The sequence below is a fragment of the Equus caballus genome, chromosome 17 (assembly GCF_041296265.1).
Source record: "Equus caballus isolate H_3958 breed thoroughbred chromosome 17, TB-T2T, whole genome shotgun sequence".
NCBI classification, from domain to species: domain Eukaryota; kingdom Metazoa; phylum Chordata; class Mammalia; order Perissodactyla; family Equidae; genus Equus; species Equus caballus.
In genome coordinates, this window is record NC_091700.1 from 49040145 (window position 1) to 49066371 (window position 26227).

The 26227-nt window shown below is 40.3% G+C and overlaps 1 protein-coding gene across 4 annotated transcripts in view; it reads left to right on the forward strand.

The window, feature by feature from the left end:
* VWA8 (von Willebrand factor A domain containing 8) overlaps window positions 1–25998 on the forward strand; it is a 358178-nt gene extending 332180 nt beyond the window's left edge. For 3 of the 4 annotated variants that reach the window (XM_023621650.2, XM_023621651.2, XM_070239834.1), the window contains 5 exons: window positions 5577–5702; window positions 7776–7934; window positions 19965–20063; window positions 21235–21473; window positions 23376–25998. In XM_023621650.2, coding sequence (XP_023477418.2) covers window positions 5577–5702; window positions 7776–7934; window positions 19965–20063; window positions 21235–21473; window positions 23376–23484 — 732 coding nt within the window. In that variant the 3' untranslated portion in view covers window positions 23485–25998. The remainder of the gene's footprint in view (window positions 1–5576; window positions 5703–7775; window positions 7935–19964; window positions 20064–21234; window positions 21474–23375) is intronic. The other variant, XR_011427808.1, reaches the window with a different exon arrangement.
* The last annotated feature ends 229 nt before the right edge of the window (window positions 25999–26227 follow it).

Consider the following 26227-nt stretch of genomic DNA (forward strand, 5'->3'; position numbering starts at 1 on the left):
AAAAAAAAAAGAATTGGGAAATCCTTAGTACTAGTGATTTTCATTACTAATTAAATATAGACTATCACACTTCAAACACACATTCACTGACATGGTGCCTCCCCATCTTGAAGATGGGACTGCTATGACCCAGAAAATCTTAATAACTTGTCCAAAGTGAGCCAAGACTAGAATTCTCATATGCTGAATCCTAATCTGATGCGTTTTCTACTATGAGCCACTCTTTGTCTTGATCATTGCATTCCTGAAACGAAAATAGATTCTGCATAGTAAAGAGCAATCATTATATTTATAACCAGATTTTTAAAAATAGACTTCATTTTTAGACCAGTTTTAGATTTATAGCAAAATTGAGCAGGAAGTCCAGAGAGTTTCTATATACCTCCTGCCCCCACACATGCACAGCCTCCCCATTATTAATATCCCTCATCAGAGCCCACATTTGTCACAGTTGATGAACCTGTATTGATAAATCATTGTCACCCAAAGTCCGTAGCTTACATTATGGTTCATTCTTGGTGTTGTACATTCTATAGATTTGGACAAATGCATAATGACATGTATCCATCATTATAATGTCATACAGAGTATTTCACTGCCCTAAAATCCTCTGTGCTCCACCTATTCATCCCTCCGCACTTGACCCCTGGCAATCCCTGATCTTTTATACTCTCCATAGTTTTGCCTTTTCCAGAATGTCAGGTATAGTAATATGCCACGTAATGATGTTTTGGTCAACACCAGACCACATATACAATAGTGGTCCCATAAGATTAATACCACATAGCCTAGGTGTGTAGTAGGGTATATGATCTAGGTTTGCGTAAGTACACCCTTTGATATTCACATAATGATAAAATCACCTAACAGCACATTTCTCCAAACTTATCCCTGTTGTTAAGAATGCATGACTGTGGTTGGAATCATACAATATGCAGCCTTTTCAGATAGACTTCTTTCATAGTAATATGCATTTAAGTTTCCTCCATGTCATTTCATGGCTTGATAGCTCATTTCTTTTTAGCACTGAATGATATTCCATTGTCTGGATGTACCACAGTTTAATTCTCCATTCACCTACTGAAGGACATCTTAGTTGCTTCCAAATTTTGGCAATTATAAATAAAGCTACTAAAACACACATGTGCAGATTTTTGTGTAGGCATAAGTTTTCAATTCATTTTGTTAAATAACCAAGGAGTGCAGATGCTGGATTGTATAGTAAGAATGTTTCGTTTTGTAAGGAACTACCAAACTGCCTTCTAAAGTAGCTGCACCATTTTGCATTCCCACCGTTGATGAATGAGAATTGCTGTTGCTGCACATCCTCACCAGCATCTGGTGTTGGTGTTTTAGATTTTAACCATTGTAATAGGTGTGTAATGGTATCTCATTCTCATTGCAATTCCCTAATGACATATAATGTTAAGCATCTTTTCATATTCTTATTTGCCAACTGTCTATTTTCTTTAGTAACATGTGTGTTCAGATCTTTTCCCCATTTTTTAGTCGAATTGTTCATTTTCTTATTGTTGAGTTTTAAGAGTTCTTTGTATATTTTGGATAACAATCTTTTATCAGATATGTCTTTTGCAAATATTTTCTCCTGGTCTATGGCTTGTCTTCTCATTCTCTTGGTAGATTTTTTTAGAAAGATAAAGTTTGTTATGTACTATATTAGGGAGGAAAGTAATGATTGCAGCCATCACTGTGAAGATGACGAGATATTGACACCGTTTTAGTAGTTTGGTCAGGAGCAAACTTCAGAGCCTCCGTCTTTGCTAGTGCCCTTCTAGGTGGTGGTTTTCAAAAGGCAGTGCACAGACTACCTATGGCCCCAGGAGTCCCCTGTGTTCCTGCTCGTCAGTGTGTGCTCTGTGGGCCAGCTCTACTGGCATCATCGGGGAACTTGTTCGAAATGCAGTCTCAGGCCCCAGCCTAGATCTACTGAATCAGAAATTGCATTTTATCAAGATCCCTAGGTTATTTGTAGGCACGTTAAAGTTTGAGAAGGCTTGTTCCCCATAACCTGCAAGCTGGTCTCAAAGGTATATATGTTTCATAAAAATATAAAGAGATTTTTAGAAATCCTTTTGACTAAAAAAGAGAACTTATCTTTGTTTATTTCACATTGTAAAATTCACAAGTTCATTGTATGAAAATTGAAAAACATAGAAATTAAAAGAAGAAAACAATATCACCCATAATTCCACAATTCAAAAATAACCATGATTATTAATATTTTTACTTGTTTTCTCCCACATATTTTTCTTAGCATGTTTGTAATAGACATGCATATATATTGAGATATTACTGTGTATACATGCTTTTATGTGATACTTTTATCACTTACCATTTTACAGTAAGCAATCAACTTTCATTCAATAAACTTTCATTGAACACCTACTACGTGTCAGGCCCTGTTCTAGATGCTGGAGTTATAGAAAGGCTCTTATCCAGTGAACCTGACTTTCTAGGGGAGCAGGTAGAAAATAGAGACAAAGAGATAAATAATACATTTGTAAACAATGGTAAGTGTGAAGAAAGCAAAATAGTAATAAGCTAGAGAGTGACCCAGTGATTTTTTTCTTTTTTAAAAACCCATGCACATGATCTGGACCTCTTCAATTTCTTTAGGATTGAAGTGTAATTTCTAGTCATATCAAAAACTGTGATATTCTCTACACTTACTATTTGGTTAAACTACATTGTGTATTGTACTTAATTGAATTACATATCACTGGAAATTTAACAGTGTCCCTCGAACTTTTGGACAGGTATACAGTGTCTGGGTGATAGTTCTTCATGGTACATGAATCAGTCACCCCAACTTCTGCTAGCTTTAAGTGTGCTGTGATCTATTTTATGAAATAAAGAGGTTCCTCCTCTCTTTAATTGCGAGGGCTGGCCTGTGACATGCAGTCCTTTACACATATGTCCTCCTCACAAATAAATTCAAACCCAGCTTCCTCCTCTTAGGGAATCTTACCTTTGTAGGTTTTATTGGAAGTGTAGTCATCTCCGCAGCAAAGAATCTTGCTTCATTTACAGTATGTTTGCATCCTAAGGCTCCATTTCCTTGCTCATTATTCTAATTCTATATTGTAGTATAATGTTTTTTAATCCATTTAAAATAATAATTAGGGATGTTAACACAAATTAAAAATCAATGGTCTGTGCTGCCAATGGAAATAATCCATTGAGATGGGACCTGCTATGCTCAGCCAAGGTCATCTGTATATCCTCCAGGTATGACAATCAGGTCACAATTAACCCCTCTGCCTGTTACCTTGGCAAGTTTCTTTTGCCATTTGTTGTAAGATATATTCTGTTTTCAGAAACACCAAAATATGGCTAAGGGAGTAGAATTACTAGTTAGAATTTTAGCATTTTATATTTCTTCTATGGTGAGATGGTAGGGGTTTAAATTTATTTTTGCTACAGTTGTAATCTACATTAAAAATCATAAGAATTAGGGGCCGGCCCTGTGGCTGAGTGGTTAAGTTCGTGCCCTCTGCTTCGGTGGCCCAGGGTTTCACTGGTTCGGATCCTGGGTGCGGACATGGCACCACTCATCAGGCCATGCTGAGTTGGCATCCCACATGCCACAATCAGAAGGACCTACTACTATGTACTATGTACTATGTACTGGGGGGCTTTGAGGAGAAGAAAAAACAAAAGATTGGCAACAGATGTTAGCTCAGGTGCCAATCTTTTAAAAAAAAGTAGTCACAAAAATTACTTAATCTGTAGCCATTGCAATGGTTCTTTACATGGTGAAAGCATCACTGGTTCATAAAACTACCTAGCAGCTAGTAGAATTGGGTAGGGTGTCCTCAGGGGCATTGCCTTGTCAGGTTTTGATGAAACTTTGAAAATCAACGCTTGGTGATAACAGTGGCACAGCTGTTCCATAATATGTCATGTAATCTCATTCCAGTTCTAATCCCATATTCCTCTTAAACCCAGCTCTAAAATCCACCTTCCATGCCACCTTGATAACAGCTGACTACTGCTACCACAGTCTCTTGTACTTTCTGCACTGCTTATTTTCCCAGTCTAGCCTAGTCTGTGAGAGTCTGTCCTCATCTATGAAAGGCATTGGAAGCCAGTGCTCTGCATTTGGGTGCTTCCAAGGGTCGTAGGATCTCAGAGTTGAAACCTGAGTGGTCATCCACAATCATGTTTCCCAGCATAAAGTATCCTGGAAGCCTGAGAAATTACCCACTCCAAGTGTAATATCTTTATGTTGGTGGCTTAGATTCTATTTCCTGCTCACATTAATATATCTGTATTCAAATATGGTAATTTTGTACCTGTTTGCAGCAAGGGTATCAGGAACAGGAAAACAATACATATAGTACTGCCCAGAGTTATATTATGTGGAGCTTCTTTGTGTAGTGGTTGGTCTGCCCCTAAAATAGACAATGGCTGCCTGAAGCTTGGCTTTGTATTTTCAATGATAACGCTGTCATACAGCCACCTCCAATGAAACAGTGATGGAAGTGTGCTTAAATTAATGTGGACTTAGTTGTCCATTATGTGTCTCACCTGCTAATAATAATAATAATAATAATAATAATAATAATAACAATAATACCAGCCGAGATAGATTGCCATGCTCTTACTCAGCCAATCCCATGTCGTATCTCATTTAGTCTTCACACTAACTCACTAAGGTAGAAACTAGTGTTAGATTCGTTTTAGAGGTGAGGACACTGAAATGCAGACAGGGTAAGTAACTTCCTTGAGGTCAGCTATCTGATCGTGGTGAAGGGAGGAGTGGAAGCAGGCTGTCCGACTCCAGAGCACGTGATCTTAACTACTGCTCTAGTTTGCATGCATAAAAATATTTTAGCTATTCTTCCCATTTCTTAATGTAAATACGGTCTTCAGCTGTAATAAACCTATGCCTTGATTAGGATATTGTAATTCTCTATCATTTAACTACCCCCTTCGTCCACCTAGCATAGTTGTAAGTTACTGTGGGAAAGTATTATGTGGAAATACCTTGAGAAAAGTAATTCAGAAGATTTCTGAATATAGATGACCAGAGAGACGTCTATGGTACAAAATGTTCACATACTGTTGTTTCCATTCGCACTGTGAATCACAGACAATTGGAGTACCAACTTCTTTTCCAAAAGGAAGACTTCTGAAGATCACGTTTTCTCTGTGCTTGCGGACAATGTTAACAAATTCAAGCTGATTATTTTGTTACCTAATAAATTTTCTGGAAGTACTGTGACAGAAAATTCTCAAGAAATGCATCACTATTACATTTCCAGATACTTCACATTTCTCCAAGGGTTCATCTGCATACTGTTTTCCCATTCACAAGTGCTCTGAGTTCATTTTATCATTCCATATGTTAAAACAATTAAAATTAACAAAATCCACACAAGGGCATTTCTTTGTCAGCAGAGCACAACCCAGTCAATTTATGAAACTGTGTTCATGCAGAACCATCACTTACTGAAAAGATCCCAGGTGTGTTCCCTGTTATTCATGCAGCAAGTGTGTCAGGGACCCTGCAGATCTAATTAAAATAAGAATTTGTGTGTGTGTCATTGTAGGCGAAGGGTAAAGAAAGACAGTGGCTAAGACATCAAGCTACTGGGGAACTAGATGATGCCAAGATCATTGATGGGCTGACTGGAGAAAAAGCCATCTACAAACGCCGGGGTGAGCTGGAGCCACAAGTAAGTAATGGTGAACTAGTAGCCTCAGATCAGCAGACTCCTGCCTTCTTTGCAGACAAATGCTTTCTTGAGTTGCTGTCTTTGTCAAAACACCATAAACCCTGAATATGGCAACCAAGAAGACATTCTATTAAAAAAAGACTAGGAAAAAACATAAATATTATACTATTTATTGTATGAGTCAAGATCCAGCGTAAGTCAAAAAACAGCAGGTGCACTCAAACTGAGTAATTTAAGGAACAGTTAATAAAGAGACTATTTACAAAGGTAAGGGTGGGGTTTAGGAAAATCAAAAAGAGACAGTAAGTAGCTAATAACAGGGGTCTAACCCATCCCTAGATCTAAAAGGGCAGAGGGAAAGAGCCCTTACTGGAACCTAGAGAAGGTAGTTTATGGAGAGGGCAGCCACACAGGAGCTGTGGCCTTCAGGAGAAGATGGCTCACCCGTGGGCCACAGCAGAGAAGGGAATAAATATCCCATCCTCACCCTCTGATCTCCTGTCAGTGCCTCCCACCAGCAGAGCCCACTGGAAGCCAGCAGCCAAGAGAGAAGCTGATGCCATCCACGCAGATCAGCTCCAGGACACAGCAGGGTGCCCTGGAGAGAAACTGAAGGCACTCAGTGTCTAATCCCAGAGGGTTACACAAGTGAAAACGCTAGAGCAATGTTGCTAGTTTTGTACTGTTCTGTTACTTTAAAGATTTCTGTCCATCCTATAATTGAAGAAAATTTTAGAATTTTGAAGGAATTCTCCCTTAAATAACTCTAATTGTAGTATGTGAAGTTTTAGGCAGCCATAATATTAAAATTTTGGCAATACAATGGCAATAAGGTAAAATACTGAGTCTCTTGGAGGCTCTGTGACTTCCTCTATCCCTGAATAACCAGAATTGCTAAGTAGCCACTGAGAGGTGGCAGTGCAGTGACTGGTGGGGGAACAGGAGTCACTTACTCCATTTAAATGTTTATTCAGAGAAGATCCTTCGGTAATTTTGGAAGTTCTTACTTCTGTGTCATCAATGTGAGTCAAGGCTGCTTTCTTTACTGACTGACTCATTGTGGGCAACGAACGTGTTTAGATACATCTAAACTTGTGAGCAGTCGTGAAGGCGTATGTGTCACTGCTCTTAATTTAGGCAGACTCAACAAGTCTTTAGGACACATATAGAATTTGTCTCAGATCATTACACTCTAATACCCAAGGTATTTTTTTGAAATTACTAACACTGCTCATTAGCTTTCATACATGTCCACAAGTGTATAATAACGGAATAATCTGGAATTTTTCTTCTTCCTTTTTTCTTGTAAGTAAAACTGAGAAGTATACTTTTGTTTTTAATCTGCAAATTGGTACGCATGAGTCCAAAATCAAACTGAAATTCCTAAGAGTTTCATATTTTAATTGACAATTGTTGCTAAACAGCAGTTAGATGCCACTTGCATGCCTTTAACTGCCAAGAAGAGAAAGGAGAGGTAGTAACTCTGTGACTGGAAGGAAGAGAAAACTGAAACTTGCTAAAGACAGAAGACCTTGAAGAAATATTTTCCTTCAGTTCTTTGCCAGAACCACCCCCCACATAACCTTGTTTTAGGAATCTGACATTTCTTGTAGACTATGTGGAAAATGATTTTAAGGTCACTCGTATGGCAGGTACGAGTAAAATTGATGTGGGTTTCCAAAACACAGTCTTCCTAGAGTAACTGACTCCAAGGCATGATGTGAAAAAATGACATGTTGGGGTTTATATCTTTCCAGATTGTGAATTTTAAGACAGCGTCAGCCTCAGTGAGGCAGTTTTACTAGACTACGTTGGGCCTTGAAAGGACCGTATTCTGAAGGAAAATCTTTCCCATGTGGCCCCGACTACCAGCACAGGCCTGAAATTCCATTTGCTGAAATACAATATGTAGACACACCTTTACACCTGCCAGGACAGCCTTGTGCAGTGCGGAGCCTACAGCTGATCTGCCTGCCTCCTGGCTGGCACTCTGGGGCCTGTGTGAGATCCCCAGAACAGCAGCCAGTGATGGTTCTCTGGTTCACAGGGCTTGTCTGTTGTTCGCTTCCTCAGCTGGGCAGCCTCCAACAGAAACCCAAGCGCCTGCGCCTGGTGGTGGATGTGTCTGGCAGCATGTACCGCTTTAACGGGGTGGATGGCCGGCTGGAGCGCTCCATGGAGGCCGTGTGTATGGTTATGGAAGCCTTTGAGAACTACGAAGAGAAGTTCAAGGTAATGACATGAACTAAGGATGATGAGAAGCATCACTGACCACATCTGCCCAAGAGTCAGCTCCGAGTTAGGGCATGATGATGGGTAGGTGGAGGCAGCTCCGCCAGAGTGGACAAAAACCTTCATCTTCTCATCAGCTCATTTAGCACCCTAGAGAAAGTGAGCCTTTTTTTAAATCTGCTCTAATAATCAGAAAATGATGTCATAATTTAAAGTGCAAATTACTACAGAAGAAAGAGCTGCACTTTATAAGTTGTGTGATATTAGCCATAGTGTTGGGGGGAATAAAAAGCACTTAGAAGCACCACAGTCTCTTCCCCAAATTTCTCAGAGCCGCAATCCTCATCCCAATCCTCCCGCCCCTCGCCCCGCCATTATTGCCCCATCGCCACCCAGGCAGCCTCCCAGGCTGTGAGGACACCCTCACAGTGTGCTGTTCTCAGCATTGCTATGCCTTTCCAAGTGGATGAGTATTACAATGAAGGTGGTCACCCTAGGAGAAATGCAGCCTGATATTTAACCTATTTCCATTTTGCTCTTGCTCAGTTTGCTCTGCATCCGCCTTCAGAGGTCTGAGCATGGAGAAGGGATCCCCCATAGCCGTGTTACTGCCTAAGAAGAGCTCAGTAGTACACTCTTAATCAGCCACAGAGAGCACCTGCATGCCTGGCCCTTCCCAGAGCAAATAACCTTGAACACAGTCACATGCCGTGTAATTATTATCAAAAGTTCAGTTGAGAGAAATGGTATATGTGTAGACCTGTGTAAAGAGTACACAGTCTATCCATTGATGTCCTGGATTGTATTTGGGATCAAACACGTCCTTCAGAAATAGGTGAACCTAGCTCACACGTTGGCTCGACATCCACCTACAGCTCAGGACTGCTGTCCTGAGTCGTGTCTGTGTGTTATGATGGATACAGAAAGAAACACATTAGTGAAACTCATTACTTCATTTACTTTAGGCCATTTTTGAGGCTCATACAAGGGTCCTTTGTATGAAGCTCTACATGAGAGATTCCTTTTAGAATTAAGGGGTAGGAAAAAGGCAGCTTTAGTCCGTGAATGCTGTGGGTTGCCAGGCTCTAGACAAGTACAGGATACAAATACAAATAGGACATGGACTTTCACCATGGGGAGTAGCTTTGTTTCCCTTAAAGAACTGGAACGTGTTTCCCCTTGTGATTAGTGAAAACCGTGGAACTGTTCAAGATTCCGTCTTAGTTTTTAGTTGCCAGGAAGCTCAGAGCTAAAATCAAAGACCAGCTATGACAACTTTGTTATGTCTCACAGCTTTCACACTAGTATTCAGCTTTTTCCTCCCCTTGACACCCCCTCCCTCAAGATCTAAGTTTTTCTTGATTTTGATTTTTGATTTTTTTATGTTTCATGGATTTATAGAAAACATTTATTTTTGAATACTTTAGATCCTTTCTACTATGAGATGGAATATAATTCTTAATCACTTAGACCACTGGTGACCAGTGGATGGCGAGACAGACATTGCATCAGCATAAATCCCACATAATGTTTTAAAACCTTGGGTTCTGCTAATATTTGGATCAGCCCATCTACCTCTTTTGTGGATCTTGACGGTCAGAGTTCCTCAGCTGCCTTTGGGTTATATGGAGATTTTAATCCACTACAGACCATAGCAAACATACCACTATTAAAATTGACATTCGCATATTATCCAGAACAAAATTTCCAGTTAGAAAGAGGATTTCTATACCTTTGAGAGTAGAGCTGCTCTGATATGTGAAACTGCTTCTTCTAGGTTTTTAGAAATGTTATTAGGAGTTAACCAAGAAATTGGTTGACACAGCTCCGCAGGACTGGGTAAAGGATTAGACAGAGAACAGAAGGTGCACAGCTAATAGGGAGCTCAGAGAGCCGCTCCAATAGCCTGCGGGGAGATGGTGTGATCATCACAGAGCATGTGGGTATTTCATTGCATCTCACACAGCAGAGTGTATAGAGAGATTCATATTTATCTAGTTCTCACTGTTAAAAAGTCTGTAGTCTGGAAAAACTATTAATGAAACTGCGTATGCCACACAAAAAAGAAACAGTATCAAGGAAATGAGCTTTTTGCAAGATGTTCTGTTTTGTTTCTAATTGACAATTACAAACCAAATTGTTGCCATATGATGTGCTGGATTTCAAGAAAATTACCAATGTTAATTAAGCACTTGCTAAGAGCAGAGTACTCTGCTAGGCCAGAGTTCCCTGCCATCCTTGAACTTGTTGCCTAGTGCGGGAGACATGTAAAAACTACTGATTCTGAAGGAAAATTCAATGAGAGATGGGCAGTAACAGGAGAGCACAGAGCACTCCTCTCCCCCGTCCCTAAAGCAGGATTTTGCTGACAGTCTCTTCAGTTACCACAACAGTGTGAAGAATTTCCTCAGTTTGTGTCACTAAAACCACAGATATATAGAGAAGACAACCATAGTAATATATGACTGACAAATCCAGTCACATATTTATAGCAAGAAATTATAGCAAGACACCAAGATAAAATCTTTTTTTTCAAGGCTTAAAGTAGCTTTATCTTTTTTTTTTTTTTTGATGCTATTAGATTTTTAACAGGTCGTACTTTAAAGGTCTTGGTTTTGTGCATTTTCTTGCTCTTATAAACATAGTCCTCACATTGCCTACAGTTCCTTCAGAGCTGTTTTTAAGAGGATAGAAAGTCTTATGAAACCAGTGCATTAAAATCTTTCCAACAAAAGGAAAAGACCTTAAGACTTCACAAAACAAGCTCTTTGAGGAAAGGTGGTACTTAGATGAGTGTCTGGAGGGATGAGGGAGGGGACGGGATGGGGGAGGCATATGGATCCTCTTCCTGCAAATTCCTCGTCGTGTCCATAGACTTCAGAACTGGAGTCACCTCGCAGGCCATTTACTCCTCTCTCCTAATTCTTCAGACGGGAAACCGAGACCCAGAAACATTAAGGACTTTCCCCAGAGTCAGAAGGCTAGTTGGAGACAGTTGGACAGAGCCCAGGACTCTTCATCCGTTCATTTGTTTTCCCTTTTTGGTTTTGTTTTTGAACTTTCCCCCTTATTTCCCAACTTTTTTATTTTGGAAAAATTTAAACCTACAAAAAAGTTGAAAGAACAGTAAAATGAACACCCATATGCCTTAACTTATATTTGCCAATTGTTAGTATTTTCGCTCATTGGCTTTATGTTTCTCTCTAAATATGTACTCTTTTTCCCCCTGCCCTGAATCATTTGAAAGTAAATTATAAACATCGTAATACTTTACCTCTGTTTTATTATGCTTCTCCCAAGAGTAAGGACATTCTCTAACACAACCTCAATACAATTACCACATATAAAAAAATTATCAATAATTTTATAATATCTTCTAATACCCAATCCAAATTTACTTTTCCCAACTATCCCCAAAGTGTCTTTTCTAATTTTTTTTCCCCCCCACAATCCAGGATCCAGCCAAAGACCCCACCTTCTCTTTGGTTGTAATGTCTCATTAGCCTCTTTTAATCTGGAAGCCACCTCCCCTGCCACTGCCGTGTTTGCTTTTCCTGATGGTCACTCTCTTGAGAGTCAAGATCGGTAGTTTTGTAGAATGCCCTTCGTTCTGGATTTGTCTGGCTGTTTTCTCATGGTGCCATTTACCTTGTCCCAATACCCCCTATATTTCTAGAACTCCTAACAGTCTTCCCCCTCCCCCCAGGTACGTTGGAGACTTTGTAGAATCCTCCCACCTCCCCTAACACTGACGTGTCTCAGGCTGAGTGGCCTGTGGGTAAAAGGTACAAAGGAGTCAGAGTGAAGCGGAAGCCTCTGCTCCACTCCCCCAGCCCCCGGTCCCCTTCTGGTGGCGACCACTGCGAGTGGACTTTTTGGTATCTTTCAAATACATCAAGAGGCAGCGTACCATTCACTTTGTTCTGTGTCTTTACATTATATGATCACACTGAACTCATTTCATTTCTCTGTGCTTTCATTTTCTCATTTGTGAAAGAAGCACAAGGACTAGGAATAACTAATGAAAGGCTGTAATTTACTCAGCAAATAGACAATGATGCATGAGCAAAAGACAGTTTTAGGAGCTCCTAGTGAAAAATTCATATTCTATAGCCCAGGATGCCATCACAGGTGGTGTCCTTAGCAACTCAGCACCGTGCTCTGAGACTCCCCACTCCTCAGTTCCAGACAGTTCTTAGTGTTGTCTTCCTGCAGTTATCCCTCTGCTATAAAGGTGTCTGGTCTGTATTTGCTTTGAAACCTTCAGAAGCCTCCGGTCTGGCCCGGTGATCTAGACTCCTCTCCGAAACCTCTCTCGGCATCTGCTCTGTGTTTTGCTTGGCATGGGTTCAGCTCCTGAGCTCCAGGTCATTACAGGCCAGGCCCAGGAGGCTCATTGAAGTCAGCCTCCACTTTTTATTCCACCTTAGCGTGACTCATGCCAAGCCACAGGGATCCTTGAGCAAGAATTACTGAGAAGGAAAGGTAATTCTGTGGCAGGACACATTTCAAAGCCATCTGGAGTTTTTAAAGTTCCTCACAATTGTTCTACTAATTGAATTCAATTATTCTCAGAAACAGTATTTACAGTAGGTCACCTAAGACAAGAGCAATGTTATTTGCTAGTAAGCAGCATAAACTCCTCTAATCTTAAAATCAGCAGAATTTTTTATGTTCATATAGCTCTTAAACCCTAGAGTGAAAGTGGAATGGCAGTGGTTACGTGAGCCATTTTATTTAAGTCAGGAAGCATTTTTTTCCTTTATCTTCATTCCAGTTTGTTCCTCGTGATTTCTCTAAGCCCCTGGGGATGTTTTCACTGTAACCTTAAAGTAAACCCTCCTTTCAAAAGCTCTTAGTGTCTTAATTTTTTTCTTCAAAGAACTGGATAACACCAAAAATTAGGTGACCATTTCTCCACTGAGCGTTTAAATAGTGACACTAGAAAACAGACTTATTTGGTTATTGAGAAGTTGGACTTTGAAAAAAAAGAGCTCAAGTGATTGTTCCATGGAGACATATAAACTATATTCTAAGGCCATGGTTTCCTAACAGTGTAACAGGGAACCCCTGAGGGGTGTTGAGGCGCACGGGTGAGTGGGTAGCGCTTTTTACCCCTCCCCCCGCTATCCCCAATTCAACCAAAACTGTTCCGCGTATATTGATATTGCATGATGTTTCACAGTCTGGGCTTCTGTGCAATATTTTGTTGGGAGAAATTCCACTGCTAAAAAACTTTTTAAATGAAAGAGTTAGAAAACCGCCATTCTAGGGTCAATACTGATTGTTATTTCTTATAGACTCTGGAGGCTTTCTTTTTAGAAAAGGCTTCATCAATCCTTGGGTAGATTTAGATGATTCAGTCCCTTGATAGGAGAAAAGAAGGCACAGGTGTTCCTACGACTAAATGAAGCAGGCTTTTTCAGTCCATTTCTTGAGCATACCACTGATTTTTCACAGAATCTTGGGGGCAGGAATGAGCTTGGAAATTATTTTCACCAACCTGTTTGTTTTACAAGATGAGAAAAGCAAGATTCAGAGAGGTTAAGTGCTTTGCCCAAGCACACACAGCTAAATTGTGAAAAGCCAGGACTTCTGACTCCCACTTCAGGACCTTTTCTTTTTTAAAGGGCGACTATATTATATTGACACAATTATTGGATAATGGTTTTGGAAAAGTGGACACTGAACAAGTCAAGTAAATAAGAAAGAAAATAAAAGAATAAAAAGAAATAAAGAGAAGCCTGCTATGAAATCTGTACACAAGATAAAATTTCCATTTATAAGAAATAAAATTGAAGTAACCACGCAAAAGACACACCAAGAAAAATAAAGAGCCCTTTCTTAATTGATGTTTTATCCCTATTTCTTGCATCCATTTTATTTCTGCCTAATTGGTATTTTTACAAAACTGTAATTCAGGGACAAATATACTATTTGCATAGAGTATCTTCTCTTCCCCTTAACACTTCATCATCCAAAGGAAGTAAAATAGATAGACCTTTCTCAAAGAGACTTTCGTAGAAAGGCTGGGTTAACTCCCAGAAGGATGTAGAAAGATATGATCCAAACCTGCACCTTCTGGGAAAACTCATTCTATCAAAAAATTAGTTCAGTGTCTGTAATTCGCCTTTTCCCAATGCCTCAGGAATATTTCACAGAAATGTTAGAAATGGAAACCAATCATCCTATCAGGCTCAGTCTTTGAGTAAATTCTTATTGCTCCATGGAGATAGAACCAAAGACCAATACACAGACTTCTCTGAACCCTTTCAAAGTTAAACAAGAATTCAGATTGACTCAATTGTTGGTGTAGGAATAGTGGCCAAGCCAACCATTCAAAAAGCTTAAGTAGAGACTGGGGCAGGGGAGGATGACTGGGTTACTTCTCTCTAGTAAAAACATTGGATTTAGAGTCAGAGCACAAAGATTTGGCTTCTACCTCTCCCAACACTAGATCTCTGACCTTAAAAACTCTGTCATCTCTCCGGGCATCAATTTCTTCATTTGTGAAATGAGGTTAACAACTCCTACCCCAAAGGTTGTGGAGAGAATCAAAATGGGATGAGATATAGAAGCAATGTGCAAACTATAAAGAACTATACAAGTGTTGACATTGTATTCATTAAATGTATCATCCTGTCCTTTCAATGATCCTGTGAGGTTAAGTGTAACAGAGATTATCCCTATTTGTCAGAGAGATTAAGTGATTTACGAGCATATAGTGTTAGAGGTCATCTAAACCAGCATTATTTACAAGGTAGAAACAAGATTTGGAAAGGTTAAGTGACTTGCCATAGGTCAAAAAGCTTGTTAATGTCAGAGCCAAGTCTAGAATCCTTGACCTTCAGAACATTATCCTTTTTATACCGACTTCTATGATATGAAGAAAGGTTAGCTAACTAATACTATAGATTATTGGCTAACACCCTAGTGTTCTATTGGCACTTCTGTTGACCTTTTAAATCACTTATTTACCTTTTAATCCTTTGCTGCCCACTGTCAGTAGTGCCATCTTAGAATGGTGTATTTGGATGTCTAGAAGGAGGTGAGGATTCCACACATGATCAGTCTTCAGAAACAGCCCAGATGATTGTCTCATACCTACTTGTAATATGGGTGTGTAATAAAGCATAGCTTCTCCTAAAGTCAGCAAATGATTATCCTGCCCAATAGAAATTTAAACAGAAATCTTATTCATAAGAAATGCTAATAGCTCTTTGTTCTAAGCAGAGCTTTCTTTGCCGTCTAAGTATTATAAATCATCCTTATTTGATGATGAATCTTTGTGTCTTGGACTGAAACTCAGCATTTGTTTTCATCTGTAATACCTTACTATAAATGAATGAGATTTTCTAAAGAAAATATAGCAAAAGGGCATTTAAACAAGTTTCTAAAGCAAAGATATATTAAATTGGTCTCCTCTAGTTGAGGCTTTTCCTTACTACTGTGGTTGCATATTTATGTTGGATGCTAAATCCGAGACTCCGCAAGGATTTAAGGGATCCTCTGAAAGGTGGAGAAATCATGCTCACAAAAATTTTGAGCTGCTCAGAAAAAGTTATGATCTAAGTGTTAGGTGGTTTGCTAAAGACAGCGAGGTTCTTGTTTAGTGACTCCTATGATTCCTCCAGGGAAGGACACGCTTCAGACGCTGCCAAGTCTGATTGACAGTAGTCATGGCAGGAACAAGACTGGGTGAATGGCGGAGTCAGGAGTTAGAGAATGGAAATGAATGCATTTACATACTTTCTCCTTTAACCCAGATAGTTTTGAGGATTAGCAAATTACTGTCAGTAAAACATGTTGGGATCCTTGGAGAGCAGATACTAGATAATTATGACATAGAAGTATTGTTTTTAATGGAAGCTTTAAATGATCTACAGGAACACCAGGGAATGCTCCACATTTGGATGTACTTTGGATTCCTCTCAAGCATTTTATTTACCTTGGGCACAGAATCATCCCCAAACCCATCTGGAAGATGAAAGCCAGAGCCTGCAAACCATTTTATAAACCCCCTCGTGTCCCTTAGGTGTGTCTTCTCAGCCTTTGCAATACTAACTAAAGGCCAACAAAAGCAGATCCTTCTGTAAATAGCACTTTCCTTACCACAAATAAAGGAAGGGGGAAAAAAGGAAGGAAGAAAGGGAAGAAGGGAGGGAGGAAGAAAGGGAGGTCTGCAGCCCACCTGTCTTATCTCATTTGCCTGAAAAAGTATAGTGTGCTTTTTTTCTCCTGGGCAAATAATTAAATGGTAGGTAGATAGATCAATCAGTCAATCAAATAATAGATGGGTAGTTACTAAAATGTTTCTAAAGTGTTTAAATCAGCCAGTATCTGTTTTTGATCAAGAGCATCCAACAACTCATTTGACCGCTGTTTGTTTAATAATTAACTAGCAACTTTTTCCCTTGCAGTAACCGGTTATGCCAACCCTGTGAGCAGACCACATGGTCAAGTATTTATTTACATCGTCTCATCCATGGTCATCTGATTAGTCAGAGTTTTAACCATCAGTTTAAAGGGAGGAAGAAGTCTAATACATTTATAGCCCTCTAACCTCAACCAAGTAAGAGAAACCTACTTCTGTTTAAGGAACTGATCTTATCCCTCATGTGTAAGATCCTGTTCACAGATTACTTCACCAGCCGCGTAATGAAAGCAGCCTGCCTGGCACCTTCTCAGGAGAACTTTATTCTTGGCTCAAAACGGTTCCTGCTGTGACCATTATCAAATCAGATTTGACAGGGCCTCGAGCATGCTTCCATGAGGAATCCTGCAGGCTTTCTCCACATCCGTGCCAATCCCAGCACTGAACACGTGGGTGACCTTAGTCAGGAGGATACTGAAACCAGTACTTTCCTCATTGTCAAGAACTGTACAACTTTTAGGTTTCAAATTTTATTGTTACCTTTTCACTACATTGATAGAAAACTATAATAAGGAGATTTTTTTTTTATATATGGAATTTGTTACATCCTTAGAATGCATTTATTTGTCAAGCGTTTTTAACGTGTTTGTAAGTTTCCCTCACAATTCTTTAGTATCGTCCTTTGTATTTAAAAAAAACTCCCTTAAAACCAGGCGTAGAACAATCTCCCAGCCTCCTGTCCAAGGCCCTCCTTTGACCATGCCCTTCCCATGGAGCCAGTTTCTAGATCATGCTCCCACTTCCTGGATCCCCAGCTGTTCTGCTCAGATGCCTCCAAGGCTGCTTCCAGGGCCTGCTTGGGCCTCTTTCTTAGGTCCGTCTTCCTAAGGCAGACTGGCCAATGGTGTCAGCACCCAAGTCTGAGGGATGGCCAAGGGGCAACTGTATGGAGGAGTATGATGGTGTGTAGATGTGAGGGCCGGGTGTCCACACACATGCGTATGAGGTGTCTCACAGCGGGGGACAGAGCCAAGTGTAGAAAGAGAAGACGTAAACTGAAAACCAGGGGCCAGTACTGCCTACACCACCATGTTCTTACACAGAACTTCAAGGACCCCAACTATTTGAAATTTGACTCCCCAAAGGTCACCATTGATTCTGATGTCCAGAGGTCATTAGTCACCATTCTCCTTGATGGCCATGGCTAGTGTTGCCCAACTGTTGCCCAACTGTTCCCTGAAATCCTGCACACTCATTTCCCAGGGTGACCCCACCTTCCTGCTTCTGCTGCTGCTCTCTCCCCTGTCTTCTTCACTCAGCTCTGTTTCTTTCTCCCACCGCACCGTGGAGGATGCTCCTGAAAGTTCTGTTGAGGGGTCCTCTGCTGTTCTCTCTCTGCGTGTTTTCCCTTGGCAGTCGTAAATTCCCCTCCTGGGGATGACAGACGCACCTCCGACTACATGAAGTAGATTTCTACTCTGATTTCTCCTTGAATGCACAATTTCAGCATGTCTAAAATGGAGCTCATCTTCCCCAAATAACTCAACTTGCCTTCTGACTTCCTATTTTGGCATAAAAATTATTTCAACAGGAATTTTTTACTTCTTTTCACTTTAAATATGATGGTTTCAGTTATGAGTTGTTTTTTGTCAATCACCTTGGGCTAACCACCATTTCACATGATTGCTGGAGGAAAAAAATGCATTCCAGCTTCCAAACAGCTTATTTGTAAAAGAATGTAGCCCACATGGGAAAGGAAAGCTTCTTAGTGCCCCAACTTGATTGCAAACTCTCTTAAGGCATTCGTGCAATAAACACAAAGGCATACTCATAGATACTAAAATTCAAAGATGAATAAGATAGGACCTCAGCCTTCAAAGAACTCACCAGTTAAAAAGGAACAGACATGAAAAGAAATAATTGCCTTCCCCTACAACACCTAGAGTAGTGTTTTGCATATGGTAGGTATTCAAAAGACAGCTGTTGATTGATGGTTGGTTGGTTGGAGAATATATATCAGTGGTTCTTAAGCATTTTGTCCCCTTGTACTCCAAGTGCTCCCTAAAGTCTTTTGCCCAAGACCCAGACTCAGAGTTTTCTTTGCAGATGCCCCAGTTGCCCAGATACCCTGAGGTCTATTCTAACCTTCATATTAGCATGACAAAAATTCTTAGAGGGAGGTGGGAGTGGAGAAGGGAATTGGGGGGCAAACCCAAGAGTGGGAGAGAACCACCTTACCCCAATTATAGTTTGCTTCAGGCCCCAGATTTCTTTCCAGTTTCTGTAAAAGAGCTGCACCTCACTCTCGGCTCTATCCTTTCTTAACAGACAGGAATTTCTCATGTGCATTGTGAAATATAGAGAATTAAAAAGATATTTCCTAAATTGAAAAATATATGTCATACACTAAGTAGAAAAGCAGATTATAAAATCACATGATCAATGTTATCCATTTTAGTTAAAAACTATGTTGTTGTAGATGTGTATGTGTGTGAATGCGCAATCTCTTACACATATATTGAAAGGAAATAAAAGCCTAGGAACTTATACAACAAAACATTAACAGAATTTATCTTTGAGTAATGGGATTATGGATAAGTTTTACTTTCTTTTTTGTGCTTTTCTATAATTTCTACAGTGAATTTGTTTCACTTTTGTGTTCAGGAAAAAAGTGTATATATTAGTTTTCCATTGCTGTGTAACAAATTATCACAAACATAGCAGCTTTAGAGCTATACCCATTTAGTAAGTCATAGGTCTGTAGTTCAGAAGTCCAGGCAGGCTCAGCTGGATTCTCTGCATAACGTCTTATAAGGCTGAAATCAGGTGTCAGCCAGGCTGGGCTCTTACTTGGAGGCCCTGGGAAAGAATCTGCTTCCAAGCCCATTCAGATTGTTGGCAGAATTCAAATCTCTGTGATTGTAGGACTGAGACTCATTTCCTTGCTGGCTCAGCCAGGGTCGCTCATAGATGCCACTCTTGGGACCTTGCCCGATGGTCCCTCCATCTCAGCCATGGATAACACCCACATGTCAGATCTCCCCATGCTTCAAATCTCTCTGCCTTCTGCTTCTACCACCAACCAGAAAAAAACTCTCTGCTTTTTAGGGCTTGTGTGATTAAATTAGGCTCACCCAGATAATCACCCTTTTGATTAACTCAAAGTCAACTGATTAGTAGCCTTAATTACATCTGAACAATCCCTTTTGCCACATAATATACCATAATCACAAGTGATAGCCCATCATATTCACAGGTCCTGCCTCTACTTGAGGGAAGAGGATTACATAGGCCGTGTATACCAGGGGGCAGGAATCTTGGGGGCCACCTTAGCATTCTGCCTACCATAGTGTGTGTGTGTATTTCATCTTCTTTAACTCTCCCCTGAAAGTTGAGAATGGAGTTCCTGGTAGCTGCTGAAGCCCTCATCGCACTTTCTACCTCCTACTAGAAAGCAGAGATGACACAAGAGGATAGACCAGAAGTGAAGGAACCTGGAATTTGTTGCCTTTGTTGATAAACACACATCTGCCTCTCTGCATTTCTCCATGGCTGTACATCAAGCACATCTGGACAATAACAGCCCCAGAGTTGGAAGCTTATGACAGTTCTTTAGTGGAGAGAGGCTTCTAACTCTCTGATTCTCTTGCCTATAGTATGACATCGCTGGACACTCTGGAGATGATTACAACATTGGTCTAGTTCCAGTTAACAAAATCCCCAAGGACAATAAGCAAAGACTGGAAATACTGAAGGTAAATGCATTCAGTTACCTCTGTATTGTGCAAACTTCCACCAGATTAGGTAAAGTATCTTCTGGTCACTGAAAAGATTTATTGAAAAAGCAGCAGATACAGGAAAGAAAAAGACTTGCTATTTCACATTCACAAACACAAGCATTAAACTGAGAAAACACTTATCATAACTAAAATCCTTTTCTCCGTCATACAAAATTTAAACTTTTTTCCCTACGTATTTTCAGAGTGCTCAACATTGTATCGGGATTCTACAACCTAGGTCCCCTCCTATCCTATACAGTTCTTCTCAGCCCCTAGATATTTCAGTAGAAGGAAAAGAGTGACCCCTTTTAGAGTACTCTCTAGCCCCAATTTTATGTATTTCTTAGCATTTTCTAATGACAAATTCAGTTTCACATACTTAGATCTACAATGGAAACACAGACACCATGATTTTAAAGTAAATTTCCTCCATTGCTAGCAATGTAAACAGAGTGTTGAGTATTATAACTTTGCTTATTGGAAACTCAACCCATTCCTTATTTTTCCTCTGTGTCATCTCCATCCTCTGGTGTGATACCAAGTTTTATATTTTCTTACATTTTCTTACTTTAAATGGGAGCTTGAATTTTAAAAGTAAGTGCCAACTGGGATACTTTTGGAACATTTCCTGTTTCTAACGGAAGTCTTAGCCACATACAAACATCACTGTGTACTGTTGTCATTCTAAGGTGCAAATTAAATAGAACTCACTCAGAGACTTCTTATTAATGTGTAAGAGTTGGTATTTATGTATTCTCGTGGTCAATCAAAAAATCATCATGTTTGTTAAAAAAGGAGTTGCTCAGGGGCCGGCCCGGTGGCACAGCGGTTAAGTTCGCACGTTCCGCTTCTCGGCGGCCCGGGGTTCGCTGGTTCGGATCCCGGGTGCGGACATGGCACTGCTTGGCAGCCATGCTGTGGTAGGCGTCCCACGTATAAACTAGAGGAAGATGGGCACGGATATAAACTAGAGGAAGATGGGCACGGATGTTAGCTCAGAGCCAGGCTTCCTCAGCAAAAAGAGGAGGACTGGCAGTAGTTAGCTGAGGGCTAATCTTCCTCCAAAAAAAAAACAAAAACAAAGAAACAAACAAAAAAAAAAGGAGTTGCTCACCCATGGCTTTTGTGCAATCTCTCTTACCCCCAGACAATGCATGCCCACGCTCAGTTCTGCATGAGTGGGGACCACACGTTAGAGGGGACAAAACATGCCATCCAGGAAATTGTCAAAGAAGAAGCTGATGAGTACTTTGTCATCGTCTTAAGTGATGCAAACCTGTCACGATATGGAATACACCCTGCCAAGTTTGCCCAAATCCTGACAAGCAACCCTCAAGTAAATGCTTTTGCTATTTTTATTGGATCTTTAGGTGATCAAGCAACCAGGTAAGTGTCACCTCAGGATATAGCAAAGGGCAAGTATTGAGATACTTGAGTACCTGAAACGTGCCATTTCATGGGCCTAGCATCATGAGGGGCACTGGGGGAGATGGAAGAAAAACAGAAACTAGAGTTGATAGTCTAGTTGAGGGGATATAATGTTCTCGCTTACGTTTGGATAAGCAATAATTATTTTAAGTTAATTCTTTTCAGTTTATATTTAAGCCAACAATAAGATAATTAGCAAATTGATTTGTCCACTAATAAATTAGACAGTATTTTGTATATTTTGCACTTAATTGCAAGATCTGAAGCTCAGTTCTAATCAGTTCATGTTCAAATCATATTCAAAGTAGCAAGCATCTACTATTTTCCTAGCATAAGAGATTTGTCTATATGTGTGTGTGTCTATATATATACAGACATACATATATCTAGACATATACTTATATATACATAGATAGGTGGATAGATATAGATAGATAGCTATCTCCCTTCTTATATCCATTCCTTCTTACTGGAGAGAGAAGGCAGGTGAAACACTTGAAGATGGTGTAAGATGGTATATATAGTAAGATGCTACACTGAATATACTGAATATTCAGTAGAGGAATTTATGGTCAGATAATAAATACCATCATGGATGATCTGAAAGGAGAGATCTGGAAACACTTTCATTTCTTAAACACAGTAACATTTATCTTTTCGAATTACAAAACACAGGTGAAAGTATATCTCCTCCAAAAAAATTTCTGCCGAAAAGCACTTAACCTTACTCACACCAGCACTTGTCTTAGTGTCCAAAGTGCTGGTGTGAGTAAGGTTAAGAATAGACTTAATATCATGTAACTACAGTCACTTTATTACAACTGACTTTGCATTTTTCTCAGTTTTCCGTGTTAGCCTCTCCTAGAGCTTCCATGTCCTTGAACACAAACCATACCTTTTCTACCCAGATTTGCTTCAGGACCAGCCCAGTATTAAGCAGACAGCAAGCTCAACAAATACTAGTTGAGCTGAAATAGCTATTTTGTCTTTCTAGTGAACAGATCCTGTTTGAATACTTAAGAAAGCACAATAATACCCTTGTGGTTTCCTAGGGAAATGGTCCAACATCCACTGGCAAAAGATATGTTGCAGAATTAGCTGGTCTACCGGGCATGCCAAATGTATGATACTACACAGGATGGTTGACTTTTATTAAATGTCATTCCAAAACCAAACTTTGTTGGCCCAGTCAAAGGAGGCATTCTTTTGGATAGAACTGCATCTTATACTTTTATTGCCTTCAAAAATGGCCCTTTGTTCCAAATGATAAATTGGCATTTAAAAAAAATTATCATAAGCCTATATAACCTCAGTGTCATCAAAGCAGCAATTGCATAAGTCAGATTACCTTTCACAGTGTGTGATGGGGGGCAAAAACAAAAAAACAAAAACGAGAGAGAAAGAACCACTTGGGGTTTGGCTGGGCAACATTTTTCAAAGGCCTGTTTTCTAAGGCAGGAAAAGCACTTAGAAGTACAGTGTGAGGCCAGCACATTCGCTGGACCCAGGTGAGCTAATCCCAGATTGGTCCCTGGGGCTCTGTTCTGTCAAGGGAATATAAAATACCAGAAAATGACAGAAATAAAAGGGAGAAAATTTTGTCTTTTCAAATTCACTGATTTTTCTCACTGAAAAGACTGTGCTTTGGTTCAGTGCTTTCAATGTTTCTTTCCCTGTTGCTCTTCCAAGTTTTTCATTGCCTAGTGACAGCCAAGTCAATTGCAGGCAGGGGGAAGGTATTAGAAAGTAAAAACTTTCTTTCCTAAGAAGCCATTTGGATGCTGTGGTTTGCAGGGACAGGAGGTGGAAGGGGAGCCCCAATTTGCAATGGTAATTTTCTTTCCCTTTCCATCCTGACAGGCTTCAGAGGACTTTACCAGCTGGCCGATCTTTCGTTGCCATGGATACCAAGGACATCCCTCAGATTTTACAACAGATCTTCACCTCCACCATGTTGTCTAGTGTTTAAGAAGTGCCCTTCATCACCCTGATGGCCCTGGGATTTGAAATGAGATAGGAATAAGGAGTGCTCTGAAGAAAAGAAGACATCTATAAAGTCAACCCGTGGAATAACAGGATAATTCTGGCGTTCCTGGGTCTTCCTGCACTTGCTCAGTATCCAGAATTCAGAAAAGCAGCCAGAGGGAGGCTTGTGCATGGAAATCTACAACCACTGATGGGCTTAAGATCATTAGAGGAAGCAAGTTGACCTGCATTTATGAAAGGTCGGGGTTAAAGGAAGGTGGATTGAGAACTATAGCACTTGGTCTGTTTCCAGAAACCTGAGGGAAAGAGAATACCTTGCTTTTGCCTTAACACAGCATCTGGTCACCTAAGATAACAAAAGTGACCCCATCAAACTAAGCCTTTGATGCCACATTCTGACATTGAGATTCAAGTCTGCGCAAGTCCGCCCAACCTGTTCCTGTGCGATGATGATTTTTATTTTCTCTGCTACTCTGTATCGCCCAACAGGCAATGATTTTATAGTATCTAACCCACTGAAAAACCTTTTAACAGCAATATTTTGTAAAAGGTTAGATTTTTCTCAATAATTCCATTTTCTTGGCCAAAGCCAAAAGGAATCAAAAAGTCCTTGGATTGCTTCCTTTCCCAAGTGATTTTTAAAGGTTCTTAAACAGTAAAGAGCGAAAGTCACATTCTCCATGCTGCGGAATGGAAGGATAAAGGATGTCTTGCCTTGAATTTCTTGTTTCTTCTAGGGCTTCTCAAAAGTTTCACACGTTTTGGTGTCCAGAATGTAATGCTCAAAATAACAAATACTTATGTTTTCACTTAACGCAAAGTAAAAACAAGGCAGTATATTTGAACTGAATGGTAACTGGAGATTTCTTTAGCTATTAAAAAAAAAAAGCAAGCTTTTTTTTTCAAGCCTCATTTTTTTCTTTCAAATGTACCTTATTCCTACCCTCTCTTGGGCTGACCTTTATTTATCAACAGACTCGATGTCACTTTGTTTAAAATCAAATGCTTCAGCAGAAGTCAATCTCTCTCCAACCGTATAATGAATAGTTTCTCTTCACCATTGATGGCAAGTCAAAAACCAATGGGGGCACGAACGCGTGTGTGCTTTCTTGTCATGAGTTAGAAAAACTAGTCTTGTTAATAATGTTACCATATTTACCCTTATATAGTGAAATTGTACAGATCCATTTCATTTTAATCAATTACAGGAAAGAAGAAAAGACAACACCCGTTTTCCCACCATCCCATCTCCATATCAATTGTCAAAGAAGTAAAAGCAATCGGATTTCCAGTGCAGTATTGCCCACTCCATTTGCATGGCTTGTCTTATTTTTCTAGACAGACGCTTGTTCTGTGTGTTGAGTCATCCAATGATTCGAACAGTTTCAATCCAATAAGTAAGTGCCTTTAAAAATGTAATTGCATTAATAACAGTAATAATAGTAGCAGCAGCTAGCATTTACAAATTACGTACTATGTACAAGGCGTGTTAAGTGATTTCATACATTATTCCATTCAATCCTCACAATAATGCATGTAAAATAGTGTTTTTTTACCTCATTTTACAGATATAGAAAGTAAGGCTCAGAGAACTTGTCACTCTCCCAAGATTTCTGATACTAGACTATTGACTATTCATCGTATTCTTAACATGTTCATTTTACAAATAAGCAAACTGAGGCTTAGCACAGTTCAAGAAGACAGGCCACACTCCCAGTCGGCAGGGCCAGGGCTGCCTGTGCTGGCCCCTCTCCTGCTGCTTTATTGTAACCAATCTAGACACCAGGCTCCTGTTGCCTTTTCTCCTTTCTCCCAGTGCAGTTTCCCTTCTTGGTAAGTGTGGTAAACTGACCATGCTTCATAGAGCCCTCTTCCACTGCCTGGTACTCAGAAACCAACTGCACACATTGGGATGCTCAGAGGAGGTTGTGGGACCAAGGACATGGGGCCCTGCTGGAGGGACACTGCCAACCGCTCCTTCCTGGGCACAGCAGTTAGCTGAGAGAGTGCTCACCCAAGTGGCGGCTTAACCCCTAGGGGTGCGCCTCAGCCAGAGGGTCACAGAGACCGTCACAGCCCCTGAGAGCCTTCGGAAGTTGAATCCACGTGTAACGGACAGAACAGCCTGTAACAGCTCTCCCGTGCATACCTACCTGAGTGAGCAGAAGCCCTTTTTTCTTTAACATGGAAAGAATGCTCTCAAGTAATTTATTTCCCTTTCCCCACTGGCCAGACATGCTTTGCAATTGTTATTTTTAAAAAACATATAACCTGGGGCTGGCCCCGTGGCCGAGTGGTTAAGTTCGCCCGCTCCGCTGCAGGCGGCCCAGTGTTTCGTTGGTTCGAATCCTGGGTGCGGACATGGCACTGCTCATCAAACCACGCTGAGGCAGTGTCCCACATGCCACAACTAGAAGGACCCACAACAAAGAATATACAACTATGTACCGGGGGGCTTTGGGGAGAAAAAGGGAAAAAATAAAATCTTTAAAAAATATATATATATATATAACCCCTGACTTTTCTGATTTGTAAAAGGGAAGGATAATGGGGGAGGGAAGTGGAGAGTGAGAAGAGGAAGGATTTTAGTTTCACTTCTTGCAATACCTGAGAAGTTTGTGCCTTTCTTATTAAATGTACTTAATTATAGGCCACTCCCAGTTGTTCCCAGGCCCTTCTTAGGGCCAGGACGTTATAATAAATGCCTTGTGTGCCTCAGGGGGGCT